The following is a 26,533-nucleotide window of genomic DNA, read 5'->3' as shown; positions in this document are numbered from 1 at the left end:
ATTTGCAGCTTTTATATAGCTCTAACTTGGCCCAAGGGCATTAAAGCCCACAACTTAATTTTTTAGGTACAGGTATATTAAATAGTTTTCCCAGAATCCTAGGAAGTTGATCCGAGGTTGCCCTGTTCCAAAGTAGCCAACTGTGACGTTAGGCATACACTCCTCCCAAACACTAAACAAGAAAATGGATTGTGGTTTTATAACAATTAGATAGCATATTGAGCAAGCAAAGTTAACATATTAAAGAAGAAGACACATTGGAAGTATTATCTGCTGAATGTGGCTGGTCTGTTACAAAACAGAATGCATAATGATGTTACATACTTTATTGTCCTATCTGTTATCCTAATGATACATTGCGTCTTACCTGCACAGAGCATGTCTTTCTTTTTTAAATAGCTTGATTGTGTTTTCAACTTAGTAAGGGTTCTTTAATGTATGTTTGTGGGCTTTCCTTCAGGCAAGAATCTGTTTGGAATCATACAATGCCCATGTCTCTATTTGTAGCTGTAGCTTCCAGTGCCTGTAGGTTGTCTCATCCTCACACCTACATCCATTTCTCTTATTATTACAATATCTCCCACTGGAGTTGTGGTTTACTTCTACACTTCAAAGACATTATCTTATGAATTCGCTTCCCACTTATCGGCCAGAGCAGACTGTAGATTATAAACTAGGTTTTATGCACCAAGGTCCTTTATCGGTGTCACAACATCCTTAATGAAACTAACTTATTTATAAGCATGAGACTTAAATTAATTTCAGAACGTATTGCCACCATATACTAAAGAAAACACTACTAGCTGTATCTTTGAATGGTACTTTTAATCCTTTAGGTGTTGAAGCAATGGGTGGTAGTGATTACAGAAGTAATTAATCTCCTGAGGCGGCTCCGCCGTTATAGCGGAGGAGCGTTTGCGCCGGCGGCTGCCTGGCGCACACATTTATAAAATGGTAAAAAGTACCTTTTTATCATGAGTGGCAGGCTTGCGCTGCTACAGCAGAAGGGGAGGGGCTGATTAGCTCAATTGCACTAGTAAGTCAGCCCCCTGCCAAATGCACATGAAAGATTGATCGTCTGTCTACAGCTGACCAATCTGACCTGCGCACTTCTGAGCCTGCAAGCGCAAGGCTGAGAAACAGCTGAGTGATTGCAGTCCAGGCCCCAGCCTCAAAATGAGTGCTGGCTTAGCATGCGCCAACTGGTTGGATTTGCATCGCTCAAGGGAGGAAGTCCCTCCCTTTCCGCCCAAGAGCACCAGAAGGAGAGCAAGACAGTGACCGGACCATGTGGCCAGTAACATACTTCTGGGTGAGTTTTATGGGCATTGCACCCCACCAGATGTTAATGTTGTTGGCTGCTACTGTTCATCTCTACAAATGTGGGCAGGAATAAGGGCAAAGTGGAGTGTTCTCTGAACTACCATTAGTGACAGCCCAATATTGCATAATGAATGTTCCACAATGCTGACAGGCAGAAATACTGTTAAACTGCGTGGACCATCCACACAAGTGTTAGCTGTTCATTCCAGTAAAACGCTTCCTCAGATGACCATGCATGTAGTACCTGCAACTGACAGTTGTTGCTGTGATGCCTTGTTGTGGGTAGCAACCATCTGTCTTCCATTCCTGCTTTTCATCCCAGTACAAGCACTGGGTCCACCGAACGTGGAGAGTGTAATTCACCACATTTGCAAAGTATTTATTTTTAGTTTTCCGATTATAATCTGCATCCAATAGGGCTAGATAGCAAGAACCTGTATGAAATGCAAAAGCAAGGTAAAAATACAATAATTTAGTATTTTAAAATCGTGTATGTAGTCAATCTTTAGTTAACATAATTCTGAAAAAACTGTTCACTGTACAGTATGCAATCACCAGTCATAGTCCAAAAGATTGCAATGCCAAAATTAAAATAAAACTTTCTATCTTCCTATAGTAAACTTGAATAATAGGAGCCCATCATGGAATACAACTGATTGCAGACCCATAGCCTGGTTTCATTGTATGATTTGCCATATAAAAATCTTTAATTGGATGCATAGAACAGGTGAAGTTTAAAAGATTTGTGGCGGGACAAAAATCCACAACGACAATATATGTATACACTGCATCACAAACCTTTTAAGGAAACTCCTGGAATCAGCATCTGAACAGTTTCTCCATCCCACCAGTGAATTTGCTTTATATTGAAATTAGATGGTGTTGGTTTCTGAGCAAACCTACAAAACAAATGATATCTATTTTGTAGAGAAACAATGTAAAATCTCTTTCCTCTAGGACATGTCTTACCTGGACTGCATACTAGCTCAATCATGAAATGGGTGAACACTGCAGATCTGACATTTTATGTTCTCCTTTAGTTCAGATGCATTTTCTGGTGGCATTTAAAATTAATTTTGAAAATGACCACTGTTTGGGCATTGTGTACCTCTCTGGTCCATAAAATAGCCCACGAAGATGCAGATAGGTGCCTTATCTGATCTGATTTGGACGCACTTAACGGCACCAATGTAAAATGGTGAACACAGCATTTTATTTTTTTTACAACTCTGACTGGCTGTCTTTTAAACAGAATGTTTCTCTATGTTTGACCATTCTGAATGAATAGCTGGACCAGTACACTAATTCCAATTTGTGCAATAGAATTGTTTAACCAAAAAGGCCAATGTTTAAAAAACACATTAATTTAAACCCTTCAAACATTCTTTACAACTTTTCTACCCATGTGTCTGTTTTAAAAATAATCACATACTTTTAAAACTCATCGTTACAGCTTAAGAATTTTGTATGCGTGTATGTAGTATTTGTGTATATAGCATTTCTATAGCGCAAATCTACCCAAAAGGCAGGGGCGCGTCGAGTCAAATACAAGCAAAAAGCCAGTGAGTGAGAGAAGAGGTAGCTCGGTTGGTTGTGGGCGGTTAGTGCATTGTGGTGTAGTGCTCTTTAAAGATGTGAATCTTCAACTCTTTACAAAATTGGAGCAGCCTTGGGGTGATTCTGATGAATACGAGGATTTAGTTCCATATCCTTGGTGCCCACATTGAAAAAGCCTCCTGCCCTGTTTTTTTTTTACACTTCTTATTCTGTGGCATGATGGTATCCTGGCTGCAGGTTGGCCTAGAGTCACCCGAGATAGTGATATTGTCTGCCAGGTAAGCGGTGATGCTGGTCGTGATGGCTTTGTAAATGATGATGATGGTTTTGAAGACGATACGGCTGGCAAGGGAAAGCACAGGAGTTCCATCAGGATGGGGATGACATGATCATATTTCCTGAGGCCTTGGATGAGACTTTATTCAGTGTGTAGTATGCTCTTAAGGGGTACCAGTGTGAAGTTGGGAAGGCCAGGTGACCGGGTGTTCACACCATTCAGATGCAAGAATGTAAGCGTTTGGTCAGCAGTTCTGAAGTCACTTTCTGTAAAAAATGGTCCCTTCTTCTTTAGAAGTACCAAATCATCAGTGTTTTTGGAAAGGTGTTCCGTTATGGTAAGGTTAGTGTCCAGGGTCAATCCAAGTGACATGGTAGTCAGTGAAAGTGGGGCTTAAACCATCAAGGTTTATGCCATTGAGCCAATATTGTTCGGTTTCTTCTCAGTCGTTCTTGGTAAATAATCTGAACTCTGTTTTGGTTGAGTTGAGCTTCAGACAGGTGCTGGACATCCAGGTGTAAACGATGTGCAGGAAGTGTTTGAGGTGTTGGATGTCTGAAGCAAAAGGAGACTTTCAAGAAGGGTTATGTATCATTGGCATATTGGTGAATCTTAAAGAACTAAAACAAAAAACTACATCCTTTGACGAGGTAGTTAGGACCATACTTTGGAAGAAATTTGAGAACAGGACCTTTTACCTTAGTTATTGGAATTTGATAAAAGAATTCAATGTAGGTATACGGATAATAACCTAGACCAATACCAATGTTAATTTAGGCATTACTACACACTGTGGATTGAAACAATCATACCTGGGGCCAACCTTGTTTAATGCAGAAGCTGTAGATATGACTACTATATGTGGAAGAGGTGTGGCGCAGCGGCCAGGGTGCCGGACTCCGGACCACGGGGTTCACAGTTCGATCCCCGGTACTGGCAGCAGGTCAGCCCAGCACCATGTGACTCTGGGCAATAAGTTGCTTAATCTTCCCGAGGACCCCAGCGCCGGGAAACCACTTTGGTGGTAGCTGTGCGCTTTACAAATTCAAGGTTGTTATTATTATTTATTATGACTGACTACTACACTATGGCTGGTATATTGCTTTCTCTCCAAGCTTGGTGGGATGCCATTATTTATATTCTCCTACATGGACATATTCTTCTGGATCACTCTCAGATGAGTTTTTATTGCCTTTTGGATATTGTGATAATTGGAAAGAGAGAACGTGTCAATAATACTTGCATAACAAGCAGAATAGTCTTTGCCTTTTGAGAAAGGCCTTACATTGCATCAGTTCCAGAAATATTAAAGTGTTAGATCAGCTTTGAGATGGAAAAGTCATGATGGAGGATATTTCAATAAAAGCAACTAGGCTCCACAGGTATTTAAAAAGACTTAACATATATTGTGGATGCTCTGTAGAACCAGTGCTGAGAGTCTTCAACAGTAAAATTGTCTCTCTCACTCTCTATGCTGTTCACTGGTTTCATGGCTTCACCTAAATCTACTCTAGATATGATTACAAATTGCTAAAGAATGTACTTAACCTGAGACTGTCGACTTCACAGTGTCGTTCCTGCCTATAGTTAGGAAGGTCTTCAGTCTCCAGAATGGCATTTACAGCCTTAGCATTGCGAAAAACTAAGAGAATCAACTGGCATATCGGATTTGGATAGAGCTATAGAATATGTAAGACATAATAAAAATGCACCACAAAGTTGAGAGCAAACCATAAAGTGTTAGTGGCCTATAGACAATGTAGCTTAAAGCACTGCACAAAATCAGGTGATTGGCAGAGTCTTTTGGGAAGGACCCTGGCACTGGGTCTAGTGCTATTTTCAAACTACTTTGTATGATTATTTTCATTTTTAAGTTGTTTATCACAAGGTTTAGCCAGTCTATGCATACTCTTCATTTAACTATTTTCAGCTATTACCTAATTATGTTTTACTTCAATAATGTGCGATGGTTTGTAGTATTTACTTTTATTGTCCTTATTCCCATCACATCTCTTGACTAATATCCAGTCACCCTCTGCCCATTTTTGTTCCTTGCCTGCATGGTTTACATTGTACCAGGATTTGTATTTTCCTTGATGCTATTCTTCTTTTGCTTTACAAACATTAAGATCTATGGCTACCCTCTCAGCCCCACCAGTCGAACCTGGACACAGTTTAGCACAAGGGTTCCTACCGTTTAAGGCTACAAATGGTGAACTTCATGTGATAAATTTCGGTGTGGTATGGTATGGAATGACCATAGCATTTTTGTAACATATCTTCACTTTTTCTCTGACCAAGGTGGATGGAAGATCTTCCAAGCAAACACTATCCCGCAAAAAAGTTCATAAGGTCCTTTGTTGTGGACTCATGCACCATCCTTGTAAAAATCAAATGAGAATGGTAATCTATTAAGACAGAAATACATTTTGTGGGTACTCCCAACTTTGATTGGACCAATTGTCAAGAGCCACCTTTTCCCAAGTTTTCATTTGGATGATTACAGGTGAAAATGTATTCTTGTTGTTCATAGCACATTCATAACAATCTTTCACTTTTTGCGCAATGAGAATCATTTCAGTGTGTATGCTGAGTTCACACCAGATTCCCAAAAGTCACTCAAGTCCTCCTTCAAATCTGTACACTTCTATGGCCATCCATTGGCAATGCCGTTTTTTGTTCACCGGAGTATTTTGTCTTTTTCCATGCACTCCTTCAACTCAGACTCTGAGATGGCAGAATTATGTACCTCTAATTCTGGGAAATCAAGGGGGCCGTTCCTCTAGTTTAATCTCATCTATGGGAAATATGGCCAAGACATCTACAGCCACATTTTGGTTACCGGGAACATATTCTATCTTATAGAAGAACACTTCAAGGACTAATATCCATTTTGCAATTTGGGGCATACAGTTTGAAGTTCCCTTAGCAGAATACATGAAATTTAACCGGTTGTGATCTGTTTCTATTGTAAAAGGTATACCCCCTCTGATAAAACTCGAAATGCTTCACAGCCCAAAAGCATGCTAGAGCCTCCTTTTTGGTTACTAAGTAGTTATGCTCAGCTTTTGAAAGACATCGGTAGGCACACTCTATGATCCTTTTGCTGCCATTAACAAATTGTAATAGGGTGGTACTGAACTCAGAGAAGACAGAGGTCCTCATCCTCGGACCCTCCCTCACCGTGTGGTACAGCTCCTGGTGGCCCGCCACCCTCGGAACCCACCCACCCTGACTGACAGTGCCCCGAACCTCGGCATCATTCTGGACTTTTCCTTCAACATGACTCGCCAGGTCAATACCGCCACCTGTTTCAACTCCCTCTGCATCCTCTGCAAGACCTTCAAGTGGATCCCACCCGAAGCCAGAAAAACCGTCACCCATGCACTCGTCACCAGCAGATTGGACTACATAATTGCAATTTATGCAGAAAAATAAAAAAACCTTGCTACAGAAACTCCAGAAAATTCCAGAATTCCACAGCCAGACTCGTCCTCGGCACACCACGACATGAGCACATGAACCAAAACCAGCGAGACCTACACTGGCTCGCCATCGAAAAGAGAGTAACCTTCAAACCACTCAGCCATGCCTACAAATCCCTCAAAGAAATTGGACCCAAATAACTCAACAAAAGAATCTCTTTCCACGCACCCAAAAGACACATCCACTCCGCCGACCTCTATCTAGCAACTACCGTGCGGATACGCAGAACCAGAGCTGGGGGAAAAGCCTTCTCTTACGTCACAACCAAAGCCTGAAATGAATTCCCCGTCAACATCAGATGATCCCCCACCCTGCACACCTTCAGGAAGACCCTCAAGACCTGGCTCTTCGGCTGACCCTGAGCTGCACCCCCCCCCCCCCCCAGCGCCTTGAGACCCTCACTAGTTAGTAGTGTGCTTACAAACACCTGATTGATGGATTGATTGATTGTACTAAGCCCTTTGTTGCTCACATGCATTGTGAGAATGTTTTTTCTTCTGGAGTAAATTATTTTTATATATTTTTCATGATTAGAATTCCACTACAAATGTGAGCCTTTTCTTAATACTCTACAAGGATTCTACATGAGGTTTGTGAAGTTTAAAAAAAATGTATTTAAACACTAAACCTTAGATGGATTGGAGTTCTTCCTTGTTCTCAGGACAGGAAGCCTTCACACTGCATCTATTAAGCTTGTCTTAGGTTTAACTCCTTCCTTAGAAATAGCTTGACCAGAGTAATCTACCGAAGTCACTCCCAATTGATATTTTTTTTTTCTTCACAAGAAGTCCAGCATCTGTCAGTCTCTTCAAGCATCATCTATTAGTATGTCATCCTGGAAGGCATGTTTAACATCTTTCCGAATTTTCTGCATAATGTTCTGGAAAGCTGCAGATGCCAACCCAAACGGCATTCTACAAAATACGCTCAAGAGTCAGGATGGCACTCAACACACAAGTTACTACTTGTGTAACGATATATCTGTAAGAGACATTAGTTAGTGATAGATTCCTTACCTTAGAATATCCCCAGGCGTCAGACTGGATCTGGAAATTTTTTCGTAGCAATACCCCTGCGCGTTGGTAGGCGTCGTCTGCGGCTCCGCGTCCGTCGTCGGCGTCGTTAGCACTGGAATGACGTTGTCGGAGTACTTAGACGCCGCCCATGCGCGCTGACGTCAGTTCTGATACACAGCTTTTCCGCGCCAGATACGCAGAGCCATGATAGAACCAACACTGGTGCCATGAAACTAGGGCCCTGAAAGGGGATGACCTTAATCCTAGATATCGGTTCGCAGAACGGGGAGGATGGGTGGGTCGGTAAGGAATCTATCACTAACTAATGTCTCTTACAGATATATCGTTACACAAGTAGTAACTTGTGCATCTGAAAGAGACACGTTAGTAATAGATTCCTTACCTTAGAATAGATACCCCAGCAATACCAACACCGGTGGTGGGTCTGCAAACCAATAATCACACCAGAAAGTCCTGGAGGACGGAACGGCCAAAGAAGCCATCCCTCCGGACTTGGCTGTCCAGGCAGTAGTGTCTTGCAAACGTGTGCAGCGAGGCCCACGTAGCTGCCTGGCAAATGTCCTGCATGGGCACTCCTCGACCCAAGGCAGTTGTAGTCGCCGTGGCCCGAGTAGAATGAGCCCGCGACACAGCAGGGGGCTCCTTTTTGGCCATGGAGTAACACGCCTGGATACACAAGATGATCCACCGCAAGATGGTCCTCTTGTACACCGCCTTTCCTTTCTTAGCGCCCACGTAACCAACAAAGAGTTGATCATCCACCCGGAACTGGCGTGTGCGATCCAGATAGTAAGAGAGCGCACGTTTTGGGTCCAGGCGGTGGAGCCTCTCTTCCTCTTTCGAGGGATGCGGAGGCGGACGAAAGGTGGGCAAGGTAATGGACTACCCGATGTGGAAGGCCGTGACAACCTTGGGCAGGAGAGGGTCTCGTCCACAACACAACCTTGTCCAGATGGACAGAGAGGAAAGGAGGTGTAGAAGAAAGAGCCTGGAGCTCACTCACTCTCCTGGCAGAGGTGATGGTCACCAGGAAAGCAGTCTTCAAAGTAAGAAGATGGAGAGGACAGTTATGGAGCGGCTCAAAGGGAGCACACATTAGGTAAGTAGGTACAAGATTCAAGTCCCACTGAGGCATCACGAAGGGAACAGGAGGGAACATGTGTGTGATGCCCTTCAAAAACCTATTTACAATGGGGGACTTGAACAAGGAAGGCTGATCAGGTAGCCTTAAGAAGGCGGAAAGGGTAGAAAGGTACCCCTTGAGAGTGCCCAGAGCAGAGCCCTGCTGGGCAAGAGAAAGAAGAAAGAGGAGAACCTCAGAAAGGGGTGCAGAGAGTGAGTCCACAGCCTTTGCTGTGCACCATGCCAAAATCTGTTCCACCTGCAGGCGTATACCGACTTTGTGGATGGACCCCTGGCTGCCAGAATGAGATCACAGACTTCAGGAGGCAAGTCAAATGGCCTCAACTGCCGCCGCTCATTCTCCAAGCTTGTAGGTGGAGACTGGACAGGTTCGGGTGCAGAACCGTCCCCTGCTGCTGCGTCAGAAGGTCCTCCCGAAGAGGCAGACGAATCGGGGGATCGACGGACATGCTGAGTAGCTTGGGTTACCAGTATCTTAGTGCCCAGTCCGGAGCCACAAGAATAACCTGGGCCCAGTCGCGCCTGATCTTCTTCAGCACTCTGGGCAGAAGTGGTATAGGCGGAAAGGCGTACAACAGACCCCAACACCACTCGCGACGAAAAGCGTCTCTGAGCGAGTGCCGCCTTGGAAATTCCAACGCGCAGAACTGATGACATTGCGCATTCTCTTCTGTGGTGAATAGATCTAACCAAGGCTCTACCCATTGCTGCAAGAGGCCTTCCGCCACGTCCGAGTTCAGACGCCATTCGTGATCCATCATGCACCGACGGCTGAGCGCGTCCGCCCTGGCATTCAGAGAACCCGCCAGGTGTTGAACCACCAGGGTCACGCCCTGATGTTTCAGCCACTGCCAGAGGCGCAGAGCCTCCTGGCATAGGGTCCACGACCCCACCCCGCCCTGTTTGTTGCAGTACCACATGGCGGTGGTGTTGTCCGTGAACACCTGCACTACACTCCCCCGGACAGAGGGGAGGAATGCCTTCAGTGCTAGTCGGATCGCCCGCAGCTCCAAAAGGTTGATATGGAGCCGGGACTCCGCCGGAGACCAGAGGCCTCTGATCTCCGCCTCTCCCATGTGTCCTCCCCAGCCCTGGAGGGATGCGTCCATCACAACCACGTGCTCCGGGTGGGGTAGGGAGAGGGATCTGCCACTGACCCAATCGCGGTCCGTGAGCCACCACTGCAGCTGTCTTGCAGTGCCCTCCGAGATCAAGACATGATAGGACAAGTTGCCCTGATGCTGGGCCCACTGGAACTTCAGGTTCCACTGCAGAGCCCGCATCCGCCACCGGGCGTGATGCACCAGAAGGATGCAGGAGGCCATTAGCCCCAGAAGCCGCAGCGTCAACCTGGCCAAGACTCGGGATAAAGGCTGAAAGATCGGAATCAGAGCCCGAATATCCCGAACCCGCTGTTCGGGTGGATAAACCCGAAACAGCGCCGAGTCTAGAATCGCTCCGATGAAGAGGAGCTTCTGAGAGGGACACAGGTGCGACTTCGGCACGTTGATGGAGAACCCCAGCAAGTGCAGGAGGTCGACCATAGTCTAAAGGTGGCTAACAACTGTCTGGGGCGAGCCCGCCTTCAACAACCAGTCTTCGAGGTTGGGGAAGACTGACACCCCTAACCTGCACAGATGAGCTGCGACCACCGCCATCACCTTCGTGAACACCCGTGGGGCACTGGTAAGGCCGAAGGAGAGCACGGTAAACTGAAAGTGCTCGTGGCCTACCGTGAACCGCAGGTAACGCCAGTGGGCCGGCAGGACGGGGATGTGAAAAAAAGAGTCCTGCAAGTCCAACGCTACCAGCCAATCTCCAGGGTCCAGGGCAGCTAAGACCTGAGCCAAAGTCAGCATCTTAAACTTCTCCTTCCGGAGGAAGCCGTTGACGTTCCGTAGGTCCAAGATAGGGTGTAGGCCCCCTTTGCCCTTCTTGGGTACCAGAAAGTAGTGGGAGTAACAACCATACCCTACTTCTGGCCCAGGAACGCGCTCGATGGCCCCCTTGGCCAAGAGGGCCATGACTTCCTCTTGCAGAAGTTGCAAGTGATCCCCCGACACGCGGTGGATTTGCGGTGGCATGGCTGGAGGAGTAGCCCCTTCGGACGATCTGTAGCACCCACCTGTCCGACGTGACAGTGCGCCAGTGGGAGAGGTGATGGCAAACCCTGCCTCCCACTGGCGTCACATGGGCCTGAAAACTCGTACTAGGAAGGTTTTGAGGCAGGTGCAGCGGAGGGAGGTGTGGACTGGCCTCGCCGTTGTCCTCGACCGCCGCCAAGGCAGTTTCCACGGCCGCCACGCGCTGTTGGACATTCTGCGGAGCGTGGTTGGCAGAACATGTGGGGGGCCCCTTCCGTGGCCACGAAAGAAGCGAAAGGCACCCGATTGCTGGCGTGTGGCCGAGAGGCCCAAGGACTGGGCCGTAGCCCTGGAGTCCTTAAAACGCTCAAGCGCATGGTCTGCCTTGTCGCCAAAGATGAGACGGCCATCAAACGGCATGTCCAGAAGAGTGGCCTGGACATCGGCCGAAAAGTTGGCGGACCTCAACCAGACGTGACGTCGAACTGCCACTGTCGTTGCCATCGCCCTGCCCAGTGAGTCCGTGGTATCCAGCCCACACCGCATGGAGTATCGTGCTGCATCTCGGCCCTCGACAAGGGTTTGGATGAGTTTTGCCCGGACCTCCTTCGAACATTGTGGCAGCACGTCCGCGTCCCACAGGGTGTGGGTGTAGCGGCCCAAGAGACAGGCGGTATTGACAGACCGCAGCCCTAAGCTTAGGGACGAGAACACCTTCTTCCCGAACTGTTCATATCTCTTGGATTCCCGATTGGGCGGAGCCGACGGGAATGCGGTCTGGGAAGTGGAGACCTGGATAACCAGGCTCTCGGGGTGGGATGGGTGGACAAAAAGCAAGGGTCGCCCGGGGCCGGGCGGTTGCATCTGGCCACATTCCTATCCACAGGCGGACCTGTGGCGGGCTTGGACCAAGTGCCCACAAGAACGTCACACAAGGCCTCATTGAACAGCAGCAGAGGCTCGCTGGAGCTTGACTGCGGTTTGAGGACCTCAGTGAGGAAGTTAGTCCTCACTGCCCTTACGGGGAGCTCAAGGTTTAAGGCCTTGGCCGCCCTCGTCAACACTACACTATAAGTAGACCCCTCCTCCGAAGCCACGGTTGGAGGGGAGACAAATCCAGTGTCTGGCGAAGTGTCACTACCACTGGCCTCCCCAAGCTCATATGTCCAGTCCTGTTGAGACTGGCACTCCAGTGCCAGAGGGTCCTCAGACCCCTCCCAATCTCCCTCGTCACCCGTCTCCTGTAAAACAGGATTAACAGACGAGGCCTCCTCATGGAAATAAAAATCTCCAAAGGCTGTCGGAAGCGGCGCCCCGCGGCGGTGTTCCGGCTCCAGAGTTGGACCGAGGGGAACATTGGGGACGGCGTCCACAGAGGGTGCCGGGGACGACACCCGTGGGGCCGGCGCCGGTGAGGTCGTGAGGTCAACCGGCGACGACCCGGATCCAACCGGATCCGGTGAGGTCCTGCAGCGCCGGGACCGAAGTCGCCGGCGGCATCGGGCGGTGAAGCACCCGACGGCATCGGGGACAAAGCTCCCGACCCGCTAGGGCCTCCGGCCAGGACCGTTGGGCCCGGAGGCGCCACAGAACCCGACTGAGGAGGGAGGAATCTCATGGCCATGAGGTACCTCTCAATCTCACCCGGTGTCGTGCCGTGCCCTGGGACCCGAAGGTGTGGGGCAGGCAGCGACTCTTGCCACTCCCCCGGAGCCGCGATGACTCTTACCTGAGGACTTGGATCCTGATGACCGATGTCCACTCCCGGAGCTGCGATGACTCCGACCCCGCGACCGGTCCCTCGACCTCCTGTGGGACCTGGACCGGGACCTGGAACGGCGCGGGGTCGACTGCCGGAGCTCGAGACGCTTGTGGGACCGCTCCCACCTAGCTTTAGACGTCAGGGCCCGGCAGTCGGAGCAGGTGCGGTCGTCATGGTCGAGGTCTAAACACTTTGGGCACCGGTGATGGGGGTCCGAACCGACATCAGTGAGTCGCACTTTGAACAGGGTTTGAACCCGGGCATCCCTACCGGCACCGATAGAGTCGAAGACTCGAGGAAAGAAATGATCAAAAGATCAAAAAGTTCAGTCAAAAAATGACTAGGGGTAGAGCTTCTCCGGATCTGCGCTAGCTGTCGCCGAAAAAAGAAGAACTAACGGCAGCGCGCATGGGCGGTGTTCTAAGTACTCCGAGGACGTCATTCCGGCGCTAATGACGCAGATGACAGACGCGGAGCCGCGGACGATGCCTACCGACGCGCAGGGGTATTGCTACGCAAAAATTTCCGGATCCAGTCTGACGCCTGGGGATATTCCAAGGTAAGGAATCTATCACTAACGTGTCTCTTTCAGATCTGGTGATATGCCATTGAAAGTTCAATAACACTGAAGCAACTTGCTTCGCTCATTGTGCTTAGCATTTCATTGATTCAAGGCATTTAGCATCTTTCTACTCATAAGTTACTAATATCCCCACCTTATCAGCAGAGAAATCCATCCCTCTTCCATGGTCGGATCACCACCTGATACCATTCAACCTAACCTTCACCACAAACCTAGGCTACAGGGAAAACAGGCATGTAGTCTGAAGAAACTGGCAGAAAGTCAGGCCTGAAAGCATTGGTCCTGCACTACATAACACAACATTATCACTTACCGGTGACCCAAATTATGATGCGGCAACCTTCAATCACTGGGTTGCCTCTGCTTTAGACACCATCGCCCCCATGAAGTCATGAAATCAGCCAGGCACAAACCCTTCGCACCTTGGTTCACGCAGGAACTACAAACAGAAAAAAGCCGCTGCAAAAAGCTCGAGCGGACATGGCGCAAAACCTATAGCACCGAAATGAAAAACATCTACAGGAAAGCTGTGAACCAATTCCATAAACTAAAACATACTGCCATAAAAAATCATATAGCTAACCATCATCATTATCAAACAACTCTACTAGAGAAGTTTTTAAAATTGTCAAAAACTTCATGAAACCAGAGACAATGAAATGTAACATCCCCCAGTCTGATACTCTCTGTGAGACTCTTTTGATCTTTTTTTCAAGAAAAAATCAAAGATATCTATACCTCGTTCACTGAAAATGAGACCCCAAAACACCTCTATCATCACCCACAGAAACCTGGGCAGACTTTGGCCCGATCAGCCCTGAAACCTCTCTTAATCTACTGGATAAAATTAAATCCGGTTCTCCCTTGAATCCCTTGTCGGCAAGGTTTTTCAAATTACTGGCCCATTTGATCAACCTTCCATTAAATGTGCTATGGAACGCATCCTTGAAAACTGGCACATACCCGTCCATTTGGAAAACGGCTTTCATTCAACCTATTCTCAAAAAAGAAATTGCAGATCCGGCCACACTAAAATACTTTAGACCCTTCTCCTTATTGCCAGCACCAGCCAAGGTTCTGGAGAAAGAGGTACAGAAACGGCTATCCAACTTTTTAGAATCCAACAATCTGTTGCATGATACGTAGTCCGGGTTCAGAGCTGGTTACAGCACTGAGACAGCGCTACTAGAAGTAGCTGAAACTATCCGACAAACCTTGGACAAAGGTTGCTGCGCAATGCTGGTGCTACTCGACCTATCGGCGGCGTTAGATACGGTGTCCCATAAGATCCTCCTCGACAGACTCAGGCAACGAGGAATTACTGGGACTGTATTGGCCAGGTTTAACTACTTTCTTGAGGGACGAGTCCAAAGAATAAGGCTGCAACCACACGTCTCGTCGCCCCACCCACTGATTTGTGGAGTCCCACAGGGCTCCGCCCTCAGCCCCACCCTTTTTAATATTTACCTTGCCCCCCTGGCCCCACTCATTGAGCAACATGGCATTAGTGTCATCTCATATGCCGATGACACACAGCCGATGCTTTCTTTTAAAGACCACTCAGACGTAGCTTTTACTAAATTCTAGCACTGTTTGACAGATGTATACTTGGACGACTACAAACTGCTTGCGGCTTAACGTCGATAAAACAGAAATATTGTTTTTTAATCAGCCATTGCCCCCCGACCAGACCTTTGGTGGCCTCCAAAGCTCAATCCCCCTCATGCCCTGTCTCATCGGCAAAGAATTTGGGATTCAAATTCGACAATACACTGTTGTGCAAAACCCATATAGTACATGTTTCCTCTACATGCTTCTGGAAACTAAAGGCACTTCAGAAATTCCTCCACCTCCTACCAATGGATTGCAGAAAAACTATTGTCCATGCATTGGTGGCATCACAATTGGACTATGCCAATAGTCTATATCTGGGCCTCCCAGCCTATCTGTTCAGAAAGCTGCAAACAATACAGAACACAACTGCAAGGCTCATAAGAAATGTCCCTTTAAGACAGCACATCTCACCACATCTACGTAGCCTACAATGGCTACCAGTAAGAAAAAGAACAGAATTCAAGGCACTTACCCTTGCTTACGGAGCAATAAATGGAACTGGCCCCACTATTTAAGAAAGAGAATCTATAAATCACACCATACAAGAAATCGAAGATCTAATCACCACAAATTTCTCGACACCCCACGCTTTGCCAAAGCCAGAATGGGCGGACGCTCATTCTCCGTCAAAACAACTGTTCTCTGGATTGCCCTACCCATACAAATCAGAAAGGCCTCCTCGGAGCCTAGCTACCGTAAGCTACTGAAGACATGTCTCTTCAGTCTCTCATAGATTAACGTGGACCTTACAGTGCTGAACTCCTGCTCCACCTATCTCCGCTATCAGCGCCGGGACACTCCCATTGGGGGTAGCCGTGCGCTCTATAAGCTACATAATAATAATAAGTTCTCATTAAGGCTTTGAAAATTAACACATATGCATAGATCACGACCACTGTCTTTAACAGTTAGGACTATTGATGCTAAACATATTGAACACTGTATAGGCTAAATTACACCCAATGACGTTAATTTACTAAGCCGTTGTTCTAAGATTCATTCCTTAGACCAGGTATTGGGCACGAGTTATGAACAACTGGTTAGGCTCCACTTTTGAGTTTTATTTCATGCTGAAAATTGTGTAGCAAGCCTAATTAGTCAGAGAATAGTTCCTTGAATTCATCAAAGAAACTATTATCTCCCATAGATCTGTCAACCAGTAGCACTTGATCCTTGTTTGTGTCAAAGGTAATGCCCACTTCCTTCTGGTGTTGCCAACCCAATAAAATGGATCCTTTTTTTTACCACATACAAGTTTCCATAAATGGGTTGATATTTTAATGTTATGCATACTTTCGCAACTCCCTCGAGAGAAGGGGTCTTCAAATTGGAGTGTGGGCCTCCCTGGGCCCCCACACCCCAAGTGATCCCGGGGGGTACATAGATTCTGACCACATGAAGCATTATGCTGATAATAGTACATTGTTTTAAGCTGAAAAAAGTGAGCTGTAGTAAGCCACAATGTAACGGGCCACCACTAACATGTTTTGTCATTTATATCCTAGCTGGAAGTATGTGTCGTAAGGGAAGGGACTCCAGATAATCTCTAAAGCCCCCACTTCTAATATTCACACTGGGATAACTGAACACATTAGTAAGGCCTCTCTGGCCAGAATAGCATGTTTGGAAGTCATGCAGTCTAAAAACAGCAATAGAACTTATCTGCAATGTTTAAAATAAGTCTAGAAGTATTTAAACATTGCCAATTGAATACAATTGTGAATAAATCTGAGATGGGCAATGATGTTTTTTTACTTGGAAGAGGAGCAAGGCATTACAAAGTTTGAAGACCACTGCTCTGGACAAATAGGGTCTCTATTGTATCCACTGGGTGCAATATCAGGTGCTTCCAATTTGATTTTGTCATGGTTTAGAATCTGTTTGAAAATGTTACTATTAACTAATGTATATGGGGAAAAATTAATTGTTCCTAGCATACATTAATACCGCATTTCCATTTAAATACACCTTGCATTAAGGATATTCAGAGACACTATCATTTATTGTGTTACTTAAATGACATATATATTTTTTCTTAATTTCAACATTACTACCCTTTGAATTTACCATTTTTATTGCACAAACTCTTGTGAAAGGGCCTCTCGTTACATTTTCTATAAATAGAACAATAGAGCTTTGATTGCTGCTGCCTCACCTAAAACATTTTAATTTGTGCCTGTTTGTTTTGGGCTTTTTAGGTACATTGTCTTTAATTTTGCAAATTTCTTCTTCTTGTTTATCCATTTTAATTTCAACAATTGTTTCTGAGGGAATTTTCATTGCTTTTATACATTGAGCAGCATGATACACAGATTTAGCAATTTCTATTGCATCTTTTAAGGGTGGATTTTTAGGCAACAATTCCCTTGCATACGAGGATTATTAGTGCACCTGACCACTTTATCCTTGATAAGAGAGTTAATATCACATAGTTTCAATTGCCCTCGCAGTACATCAACATATTTGGTCACACTGTTAGGTTTGCCTCGTAGTCTGCTAAAGAATTTTTGTTGCTCTAATACAATATCAATTTGGCCCCAAATTGTAGGTCAAGTTAAGAAAGAATGCCTTGTATACATCTCTCCTCCTTCTACAACTTCTAGTGACTCAGTAAGTTCAGGTAAAGTTTCGTACATTTTTCTCACTTGGATCCCTATTTTATGTAAAAGAATGTGTTGCTTCCTTATAGGACTGAAACTCTCTTCCCTATTTGCAATCAAATATGACTCAAATAACTTAACCCATTCCTTCCAGGGTAGACAAGATTAACCTACACCATCTGGTGGCAGTTGGTTCAGGTTAGCTAATGCCATGCAGAGTTGTATTATAGTAAAAATAAGTACGTGGTAGATGTATAAACTTATGCGCATACTGCTTAATTTCTTACTTTAAAATAATACAATTGCTAGAGTGTATTCATTATACAGTATATGAAACAGCAAAACATACTATATAGAGATTGGAAGCAAAGTATTTTCACCCTATAGGGTGGAGATGTAGTTTTGTCAATTGGTGTGTGGCACCAGCCCAGTCATCATCACATGATAATATATTAAGGTATGCATTTCACTTTTTAGAAATACATTTATTATGCTCTTGTTTAGTCTTTTGTCTTACCCATGAATATACCTTTTTCTACTAATAATTACTCTCTGTAAGAGACAGGTGTGTGTAAAAGCTGAAGTATGTAGAGAAGAATTGTATTTCAAAAATCTCGATTTTTTTTTAACCTAATTCCAGCTAGATGAAGTGCTGATAATTTCACCCCAATCTGGTGAAACTCTTCAAAGTTCACCTCCATCGTGCACTGAGACGAGTTTGAATTTTTATCTTCTCCAATAAGGCGTTATCGACTATGGTATCACCTGTTGACCTCCACAAAGAGACCGAAGGGGCATTAACTCTGTGCTTAGTCCCACAGAGAGGCGTGTTCTCCTACACACCGGCTCCCAGATGACTCACTGGAACTTCGCTATTTCTTCGCCCACAGAAATCCTGAGTTGAGTAGCTGAACGATTTTATCTGTTCAGTGCCCTAAAAGGTTTGCATGAAATGGCACTGTTCTTCATGCAGATGCAGTACTCCTTTTCTGCGGTAATTTCTTTTAAAGGTAGATTTTGAAGTACATTAGATTCGATGCGGAGGGTAACAGCGATTAGTGAAGTTGAAAATTCTGTCCCCTTCACAGCAAAATCTCATGACCAGCAAAATAGTTACTCAAAGCCTTCAACTTTACTGTAAGCTTTCTTTCATCTTCGAGTCTTTCCACCTCAGGCAACACACATTTAAGGTAAACCATTCAAGCTCCAACATTCTTAACTGAATAGTCACTCATACCAAAATAAGGGAAGGAGGGAAGGACAACAGGGATATACCATTGTTGAAGTGTATACATTATGATAAAGTATTATCTGATATAGTTATAATTACAAAAAAGTGTAAAGCTACTAAGAGCCAAAGATGCAACATCCATCTCTATCTTAAACAATTAACTGTAGTAAGAAATATAAGTCGTTTATGGTCAGATCAGGTTGTATGTTGGTAATCACATATGGATAGTATCAATTTTCACAGAAATAGCGCCCCTAAATCAGCTTTCTGGTGAACTGTTGGCCCTTTAGAGCCATACTATAACATAATTTAGTTATGTACCTTTACATTTGAAATTGAAAAAAACATGAAAGATTGAATACCAATATTTACACTGTATCTGCAAAATATGTACTATTTAAGTGAAGCTAATTTGTGGAAAGACAAATGCTTTAATTCTTCTGCAAATATATATAGGACGTGATAGATCTAATTTATTTGCCTATTGTGGCATTCTCTTTAAGCCATATCAACGGGCCTCATTTGAACAAAATCATGTAACTTTTGCAAAGAATGAATCTTACCGGGCAAGTAGCATTATAGGGAATGCCTTTGTATGAGGCTTTAAAAACTCCACCGTTATTTGCAAAGCCTCCTGCTTGTTCTCTGGCATTGCAACAAAGTGGTGAAAGTTCACTTTATCACGAATCAGTGAATAAGAGGTGTAATTCGAGTTTTTTGTCTGTAAAATAAATAAAAGACCACTAGCAACATTCTTCACTTAAATATTCAACAAACCAAATCAACTTCGACAATCACAAACTAAGGACTTGCTCTTGACATATCTTTCAGTGATGTGTGTTTCTGAGCCCACATTGTTACACTTGCAAGCCATCAACTGTGCAAGATTGTCATTCCAATGTAATAGGACACTTGTCCACTTACGTCATGGTTCTTCACTTCAAAGTCTATCTTTATTGGTGACCTAAGACCACGAACATTAATCTTCCTTCTGCTGGTGCAGTTATAGAAACTGAGATCCACCATGTCTCCCACAATCTTTGGAAAAATAACATTGATAAACAGATTATTTATGTTCTAGTTATTCAATGAACAGAATAAAACTACTGTCACTTAAGAAACAAGTGCATTTTCTACCCCAAACATGCCTTTTTGAGCTCTATAAGTTAACATGAGCCATGATGAGCATAAAGGAAAAAAACAGATATGCTACCAAAAAGGAATGTATTTATGCCTTTGTCTCTCCTACTTTTTCGATGCAGAAAAGGAGGTACAAATTCAGGTTTTGTAGGACTCGACTCATAGGTAAACTCATAAGCAATCATTTAGGTATTGAGGACGGCCAAAACAAATATGAAAATAAACGTAAGACCTACATGTAGATCACAGAATTTCCAGCAAATGCTCATGTGGCACTATTGCTAGTGTTACCCAACTCAATGGTACGTGTTCAATCAATTTTGTAATGATAAAATGCTCACGATCTACAGGGGATAGGAACCAGTGACCATGAGGCTTAAGACTGATCCCTAAAGTGGATGCATAAGTCCATGGGTATCAATCATAATCTCCACTAAAACTCTGTAATCAAATTTAAATTTGCTGCATACATTTTCATTAGTGATATCCTGTACACCAGATTGGGGTTTGCCATTTGATGGTTAGTGCGCCAAGTCCAAAAATGTTTATTTGTTTTTATTTCACATGGGGAGCATGCAAAGATCATAATCTTTACTGACTTACATACACATACAATCAAAGACTAATATACAGTGAGTTTATATTACAGTTTTTCACATCTACCAAAGTGATATGTTCATAAGTGTAATTTCTATGGCATGGATATATAACAAACATGTTGGTGTCTCTGAAGGTGGGAGTATGGGCTCATTAATGGTAAAATCTTGCTGCTAAGACTTGAACATAAGGAGATCACCAGCTATTTTTTTTATCTTGTACCTGGACATGAGTTTTCCTTGGGAAGTAAGGCCTCCTCCTGAAATTGATCATCTGGCTGATGTAGCACACGCTGCCTGATCCAGTCCTATCAGTGATTTGCTTGTCTACTGCATCTGGCAGGTAAAACCTCGTGACATTCACATCACTGACAATGTTTTGGAAGCTGCGATGAAGGGTGGTCTGGATTTCCATCATCTTTGTACTAACATAGAAATGAGGTTTGTCACTCAGTGACACATATTTCTGAAATAAAACCAAACAATCAAATCAATATGGCATCAGTTACCAAGGAGTCTAGGTCCCATATGCACTCTTACAGGCGATAGATTTATTTATATCAAATGTGGAGCCAGGCCTTGGGTTAGTCTGTTGTGAAGTGAAGGTTTGAGCCATCATCTGAATTGTTGGTGGAAGCAAGTTGTAGCTCTTTTAATCGCACCACTACTATAGAACAGTTCAAAATTCTAAATGAGCTGATCTCCAATTTGTGAAAATTGAAGTGATGATGTTAACATGCTAACCACCAATATGACGAAATGTGCTAGACACCACAGCTGAGTTTATGATAAAAAAGAAAAAGATCCCCAGGGCATACTACTCAACGAGTAGGATACCAATCAGAAATACTGTGTAATGAGTCATGGCCCATCAAAAATGGATCAAATGCTATACACTAGAATAGATCACTTGCCTATCTTTTTCACTGTCCACTGTGACAGAATATTTCCAACACTCTTGAAAAAAATCAAGCAAATGGTATGACATGGTTGGGTATTTTCTATCACTATGCCACAGAATGAGCTCATCATGGTGCCTGGAACTATACATTTCACTGTGCCCTAGATTATGCTCATCATTAAACTAGTAGATGTTCCACTTAAGGCCAAAATTAGAATTCTCACTTGGGCCAGAAAACTCTCACAATAATTTGACATATAATATGCCTACCATGTCAAGAAATTTGGCAAGTTTTACATGGACAATTCCCCCTTGTTATATTACAAATAACTGCATTTGAATACTAGCAGTAAAGTTACACATGGTGAACTAATCATCATCATCAAATTTTATTTGTATATATAAAAAATGCATACATGTACATAACATTCATTGAGTGAAATTGTAAATACAATACTTCCTCCTTTTAGTTTTAGACTATCACATTTAAATTCCAATTAAAGTTTATAAAATACAGCAATATCACAAAAATTATTCAAATCCTCCTATAACTGATACTCTGTTTTTATAACACCGATGCCCTTCTAGTTTTTATTACTGCCTGCAAAAATGCTGCTATCGCTTTATATACAAATGACATTTCTAATTCTTGAAGGACTGAAAGAGCTATAACATAGTCAGTTTGGTTAAACTTACGCAATAATGGTACAATGTACTTTATCCGTTCTGTTTGATGAAATGAGCAAAAGAATAAAATATGCAAAGTGGTGTGATTTAGTGTAACATTGCATGGGCCCCCAGAGAGTTTGTTTAATGAGTAAGTGTTTCATGGATAACCCAGCATTAAAGGAATATAACCTAACCAATAAGTATCAATGGTAGGGATTCGTCACAAAACACAGGTATGAAGATGACCCGGACAGCACTAGCGCTATAGCTTGATATAAGGTTACTGTACATTTTGATATTGTCCTCTCCCATCTTCATTGGTTTGTCTTTGCCAGAAAAGATCCTTTAATCTTGATTTAGGGAAAGCTACACAGCTGAAAGGTTTGTCAACATTTTTTTTTCAAACAATGGAAGCAAAAGATTGCTTCGCAAAACGGTCGGAAGGAGGCTGCATTCTCGCCAACACAAGGTAAGGACAGGGAAAGGGACCCATGCGGGATAGAGCGACCGAGAAGGGCTTAACCCTTAAAGAATAGGGATTTTCTCCAGTAGCGCTAAGCCCGCTTAAAAATGTTTACGCGAGTCTTTAACAAAATGTCTTCCAGGGGCTCGTGCTTAACAACACCTTTTACGCAGAGGTCAGGGGCATAAAAGTACCTTCCATACTTCTTTCAAATAAAAGGGGAAGTGAATCAAATGGCACCGATTATAGAAATAGGTGAACCATTTTTGGAGTTCTGGTGTATAATATATTGTTGAGGACTAAAGGAAGGAATTAATCGGCATCAACCTAAGTTGGAGGTGATTTTTTATTGCTCTCAACTACACAATAGGGGGTACATACAAAAAAAAAATTATTTACTGTGACATTTTTCTTAGGTCGACCCCTCTGACCATTTTCTATATGAGCGGTGTACCAAGGATAACGGCTTGATCACTGCAACTACACAACAGTTAAAGCCTAGAGCTCGGTGAGTTTATTGTCATCACCAGGGTCGTTCTCTTCAATTAAATAGGAAAATAGATCATTAATACCAGAGGGGACGCATAAATTAATTTTAATACGTGTCGCCCTTATCCACAGATCTAATCAATCTATTTGAATGACGAGTTATTGACAAGACTTTTGATCCTTCTTTGGGGAAAAACTACTTTTAACCAGCAGTTGTGGAGGGGAATGAAGAGATCCCTTTAGCGACCGGTAGGTTTTTATAAAAACTCTGTCTTCAACAACGAAATAAGGGGGTAGGGCCCTATCGGAATAACAAAGAGAACCTGGCCTGTTCCTTCCCTCGCTCGCCATAACACTAATACTGAGGAAGCTGGGGAGCTTTAAACTATTACGTTGAATACAATCCTTCTGTGATAGACAATCCCAACTAATGGAAGGGGGAGGTTCCCAATAACCAGTCATATCCACGGACTATTTTTGATCTAAGAAGGAGGGCTGCATTCATACTGTCACTATAGAATTGTCCCTCTTTTTAACAGTTATAGAATCAGGAGGAACCGGAGCGCTAAGAGGCCCAGGAAAGGTTACTCACAGTTAAAGAAAACTCAATCTGAACCACCCCAGAATAGTCAAAAGGTGGGTAACTTACCGTATTGTTCCCTGTCTTTGATGTGATATGAAGTGACACACATCATGAAGTAAGAATGAAAGTGCTTATAGGCATGAAGAAAGAGAGATAGATATGTAAGGCGTATGGATGGATAGGCTGTCGCCCGTTGGGGGCCTCATGGATGGTTATGTTTTGCAACACTTCTATCAACACTGTTCCCTTTTGCGAATCAATGGCTACCAGTTGGTTGGACATTCTTGGGGTTCAGGGTTCCACTGGTCCAAAAATTCCCTTAAACTACTGTACAAAAGAAAAAGAAAAAACACATGAACTGTTCAAAATGTATTTCTTTAAGAAAGATAGGTTGTCATTATATTTTTTTATTTAGGATGCATATATGTAATAGACAGGATTTAGACATATCCCTCCATGTTCTTTATTGGTCTCAGGAAAGGAATTTTTAGATTAAGGGGTTAAAAGGGGAGAAATTAAATTGTTCTATGGGAAACTGGATAGACACATGAGAATTATTAATATACTGTTTGTATGTTTTATGATTAGGACTTTCTCGGGGTTTACCATTGAGAGAGAACGATTGATTCATATTTGTCCTGAAGAAGGTGGCCCAGAATCATATAAGAGCCATCGAAACGCGTTGACGCATTGATTGATGTTACATCCCAGGAATCATTTAAGTGTTCAATAGATGAATTGATTCATGGACACTCTTAATATACTGTTATGAATTCGAGATGGAGTAACGCATTTATGATGTTTTTACGATCAAACATTGTCCTTTGTTGTTCTCTTGTTTTTATTGGTTTTTAATTGACATATAGAATTCTATTTGTCCAATGATCTTGTGATGAGTTTATTTATATGATTCCTTTTTAATCTTGTTGTATGTCACATGTTATTTAATTAAAATCCTGTTTATCTTTTGCACATTAGTTTTCTATTCGTGTTGCTTTACATAATCGATTGTGGGGACCATAAATGGTATGTGAATGGTGCAATTATAGCTGGTGTGGATGCTTTGGTTGGATTGGAAACCTTGAGGAGTTTTTTGAGTTTTGACTTATTGATATCACTGATCTCAGTGTGGTGTAACTTTCCCCAGGAGAAACCTATTCTTTTTAGATTTTTCACAAATTTAAGCCATAGGATTAGCGCAGCATGATCAAGTTTCAAAATGTCCCTTATAATGTAGTGATTAATTTGAACCTCCTATCTTTTCCAAATAGATAGCCACAAGAATAAAAGAGCTATCTTAATGGTGGCACTGATATGTGGGAGAAATAGTTCTTAGTGTATGATAAAGTTGTAACATGATTCAGGAACTGAAAGTAACCTTTTAGTGAACGTTTCTTCTATCTTTTGCAGTTGTCCACGTGTGCTGTTCCCCAAACTGCTGCCCCATACGTAGATATCGAAACAATTTTTGCTAGGTAGATTTTGATCATTCATCTCCTTAATTGGCTTATTGCATAGGTTTTTTGAAAATTTAAAAACTGCTGCTACACTCTTTGACACGTGCTTAGCTTGTTCGTTAACATTTCTTTCCATGTCAGATTCGAGTAAAACAGGATGCTTAAATAAGTAAAGTTGTCAACCCACTCTATGCTATTATCTTCTATGTAAACCCCCTTCAATTTTTTCTTAGCCCAGCCCATTGCTAAGGTAAAGGTGTTAGGGGCACATGCGTCAAGTTATTTTGCGATCGCAAACAGTGCGAGTCACATCAATCGGTCGTTTGCAATCGCAAAATGGCCTTTTGGGAAACATGACAGTTTTAGAGATTCACAATTTAGGTAATCGCAATATCTTGCAATTTCCTTAATTGCAAATGTAAATAGGGATTCGCAATTTGCGATTCCCTAATGCAAGAAGCCTTTCCTAAATACAAACTGTGCATTTAGGAAACACTAATTAGCATCAAATTCAAGTTGATGCTAATATGTGCATACTTTGAAAAATGCACAGAACTACATTTTTTAAAGTGCCATGTGGCACACACATGCCTATAGGCATGTGTTTGCCTTACATGTGCATCTATTTTTTTAGGGGCACCTCAGGGGGGCTTAGGCCCCCGGGCACCCTTGCCTTACCGAATTTGCGATTAACAATTAGGTAATCGCAATATAGGTAATGCAAAACCATTCTCATCTATGGGCCTTGAAGCCCATAGAAAAGAATGGAGTCGCAATTGAAAATAGCGATTACCTAATTGCGTTTGCGATTCATAAGGAGTCGCAATTCTAGAATCGTTTTTTGCTGCCAGTGTTAATGCATTGCATTTTGCGTTTACAAATAGCGATTACTTAAAAATCGCTATTTGGTAACCGCAAAAAAAAATGTTGATGCATTTGCCCCTTAGTTCTGTTTACATGCAGATCCAGTGTTGCCATAAATGCCACATAGACCAATATAGAATTTTGAAGGGCTTTCAAAGTTCTGGCCATCAAGACCACATCATCGAAGTATAAAAAGAGTGGGAATGAGGCAGCATACTGGATGTCTACGCTATTATCAGTCAAAACAGTATTCTTAACTGTTAGTGTACAAAGAAAATAAAAATAGGGCATGGACGCAACCCTGTCTACACCTTTCTCAATTTTTAAAAGGTTTCATACACTCCCCTTGCTTACCATAATGGACTACTGCTTTTGCCTCTATATACATTTGTCTAATAAATAAAGTTATTGCTTCCTCTTCTCCCATGGCATCCATTATGGACCACAGTTTACTGTGAGCCACACAATTAAATGTTGCCGAGAAATCCATGAAGGCCAAATAAAGTTGACCCTTTTTTGCATTGGTATACTTTGATACTAATATCTAGAGATTCAGAGATTGGACAAGAGTCCCCCTGTTGTTTCTAAACCCATATTGTAAGTCCACTAGGATCTTATTTTCCTCTGCCCAGCCTTCCAGCCTGTTAAAAAGTTTGACCATTTATTTTGCATTG

The 26,533-nt window shown here is 43.3% G+C and overlaps 1 protein-coding gene across 1 annotated transcript in view; it reads right to left on the bottom strand.

The window, feature by feature from the left end:
- PKD1L1 (polycystin 1 like 1, transient receptor potential channel interacting) overlaps nucleotides 1–26,533 on the bottom strand; it is a 1,739,639-nt gene that overhangs the window by 615,057 nt on the left and 1,098,049 nt on the right. Inside the window, exons 36-40 of the mRNA XM_086964902.1 lie at nucleotides 20,657–20,899; nucleotides 19,622–19,735; nucleotides 19,261–19,418; nucleotides 2,122–2,222; nucleotides 1,568–1,757 (exon numbers count right to left, since the gene is read on the bottom strand). Of these exons, the coding sequence (XP_086821028.1) occupies nucleotides 1,568–1,757; nucleotides 2,122–2,222; nucleotides 19,261–19,418; nucleotides 19,622–19,735; nucleotides 20,657–20,899 (806 nt within the window). The remainder of the gene's footprint in view (nucleotides 1–1,567; nucleotides 1,758–2,121; nucleotides 2,223–19,260; nucleotides 19,419–19,621; nucleotides 19,736–20,656; nucleotides 20,900–26,533) is intronic.

Source organism: Lissotriton vulgaris, chromosome 4_1 (assembly GCF_964263255.1).
Source record: "Lissotriton vulgaris chromosome 4_1, aLisVul1.2, whole genome shotgun sequence".
NCBI classification, from domain to species: domain Eukaryota; kingdom Metazoa; phylum Chordata; class Amphibia; order Caudata; family Salamandridae; genus Lissotriton; species Lissotriton vulgaris.
The sequence above is the reverse complement of the archived record's forward strand: the minus strand, read 5'-3'. Positions and strand labels throughout refer to the sequence as shown.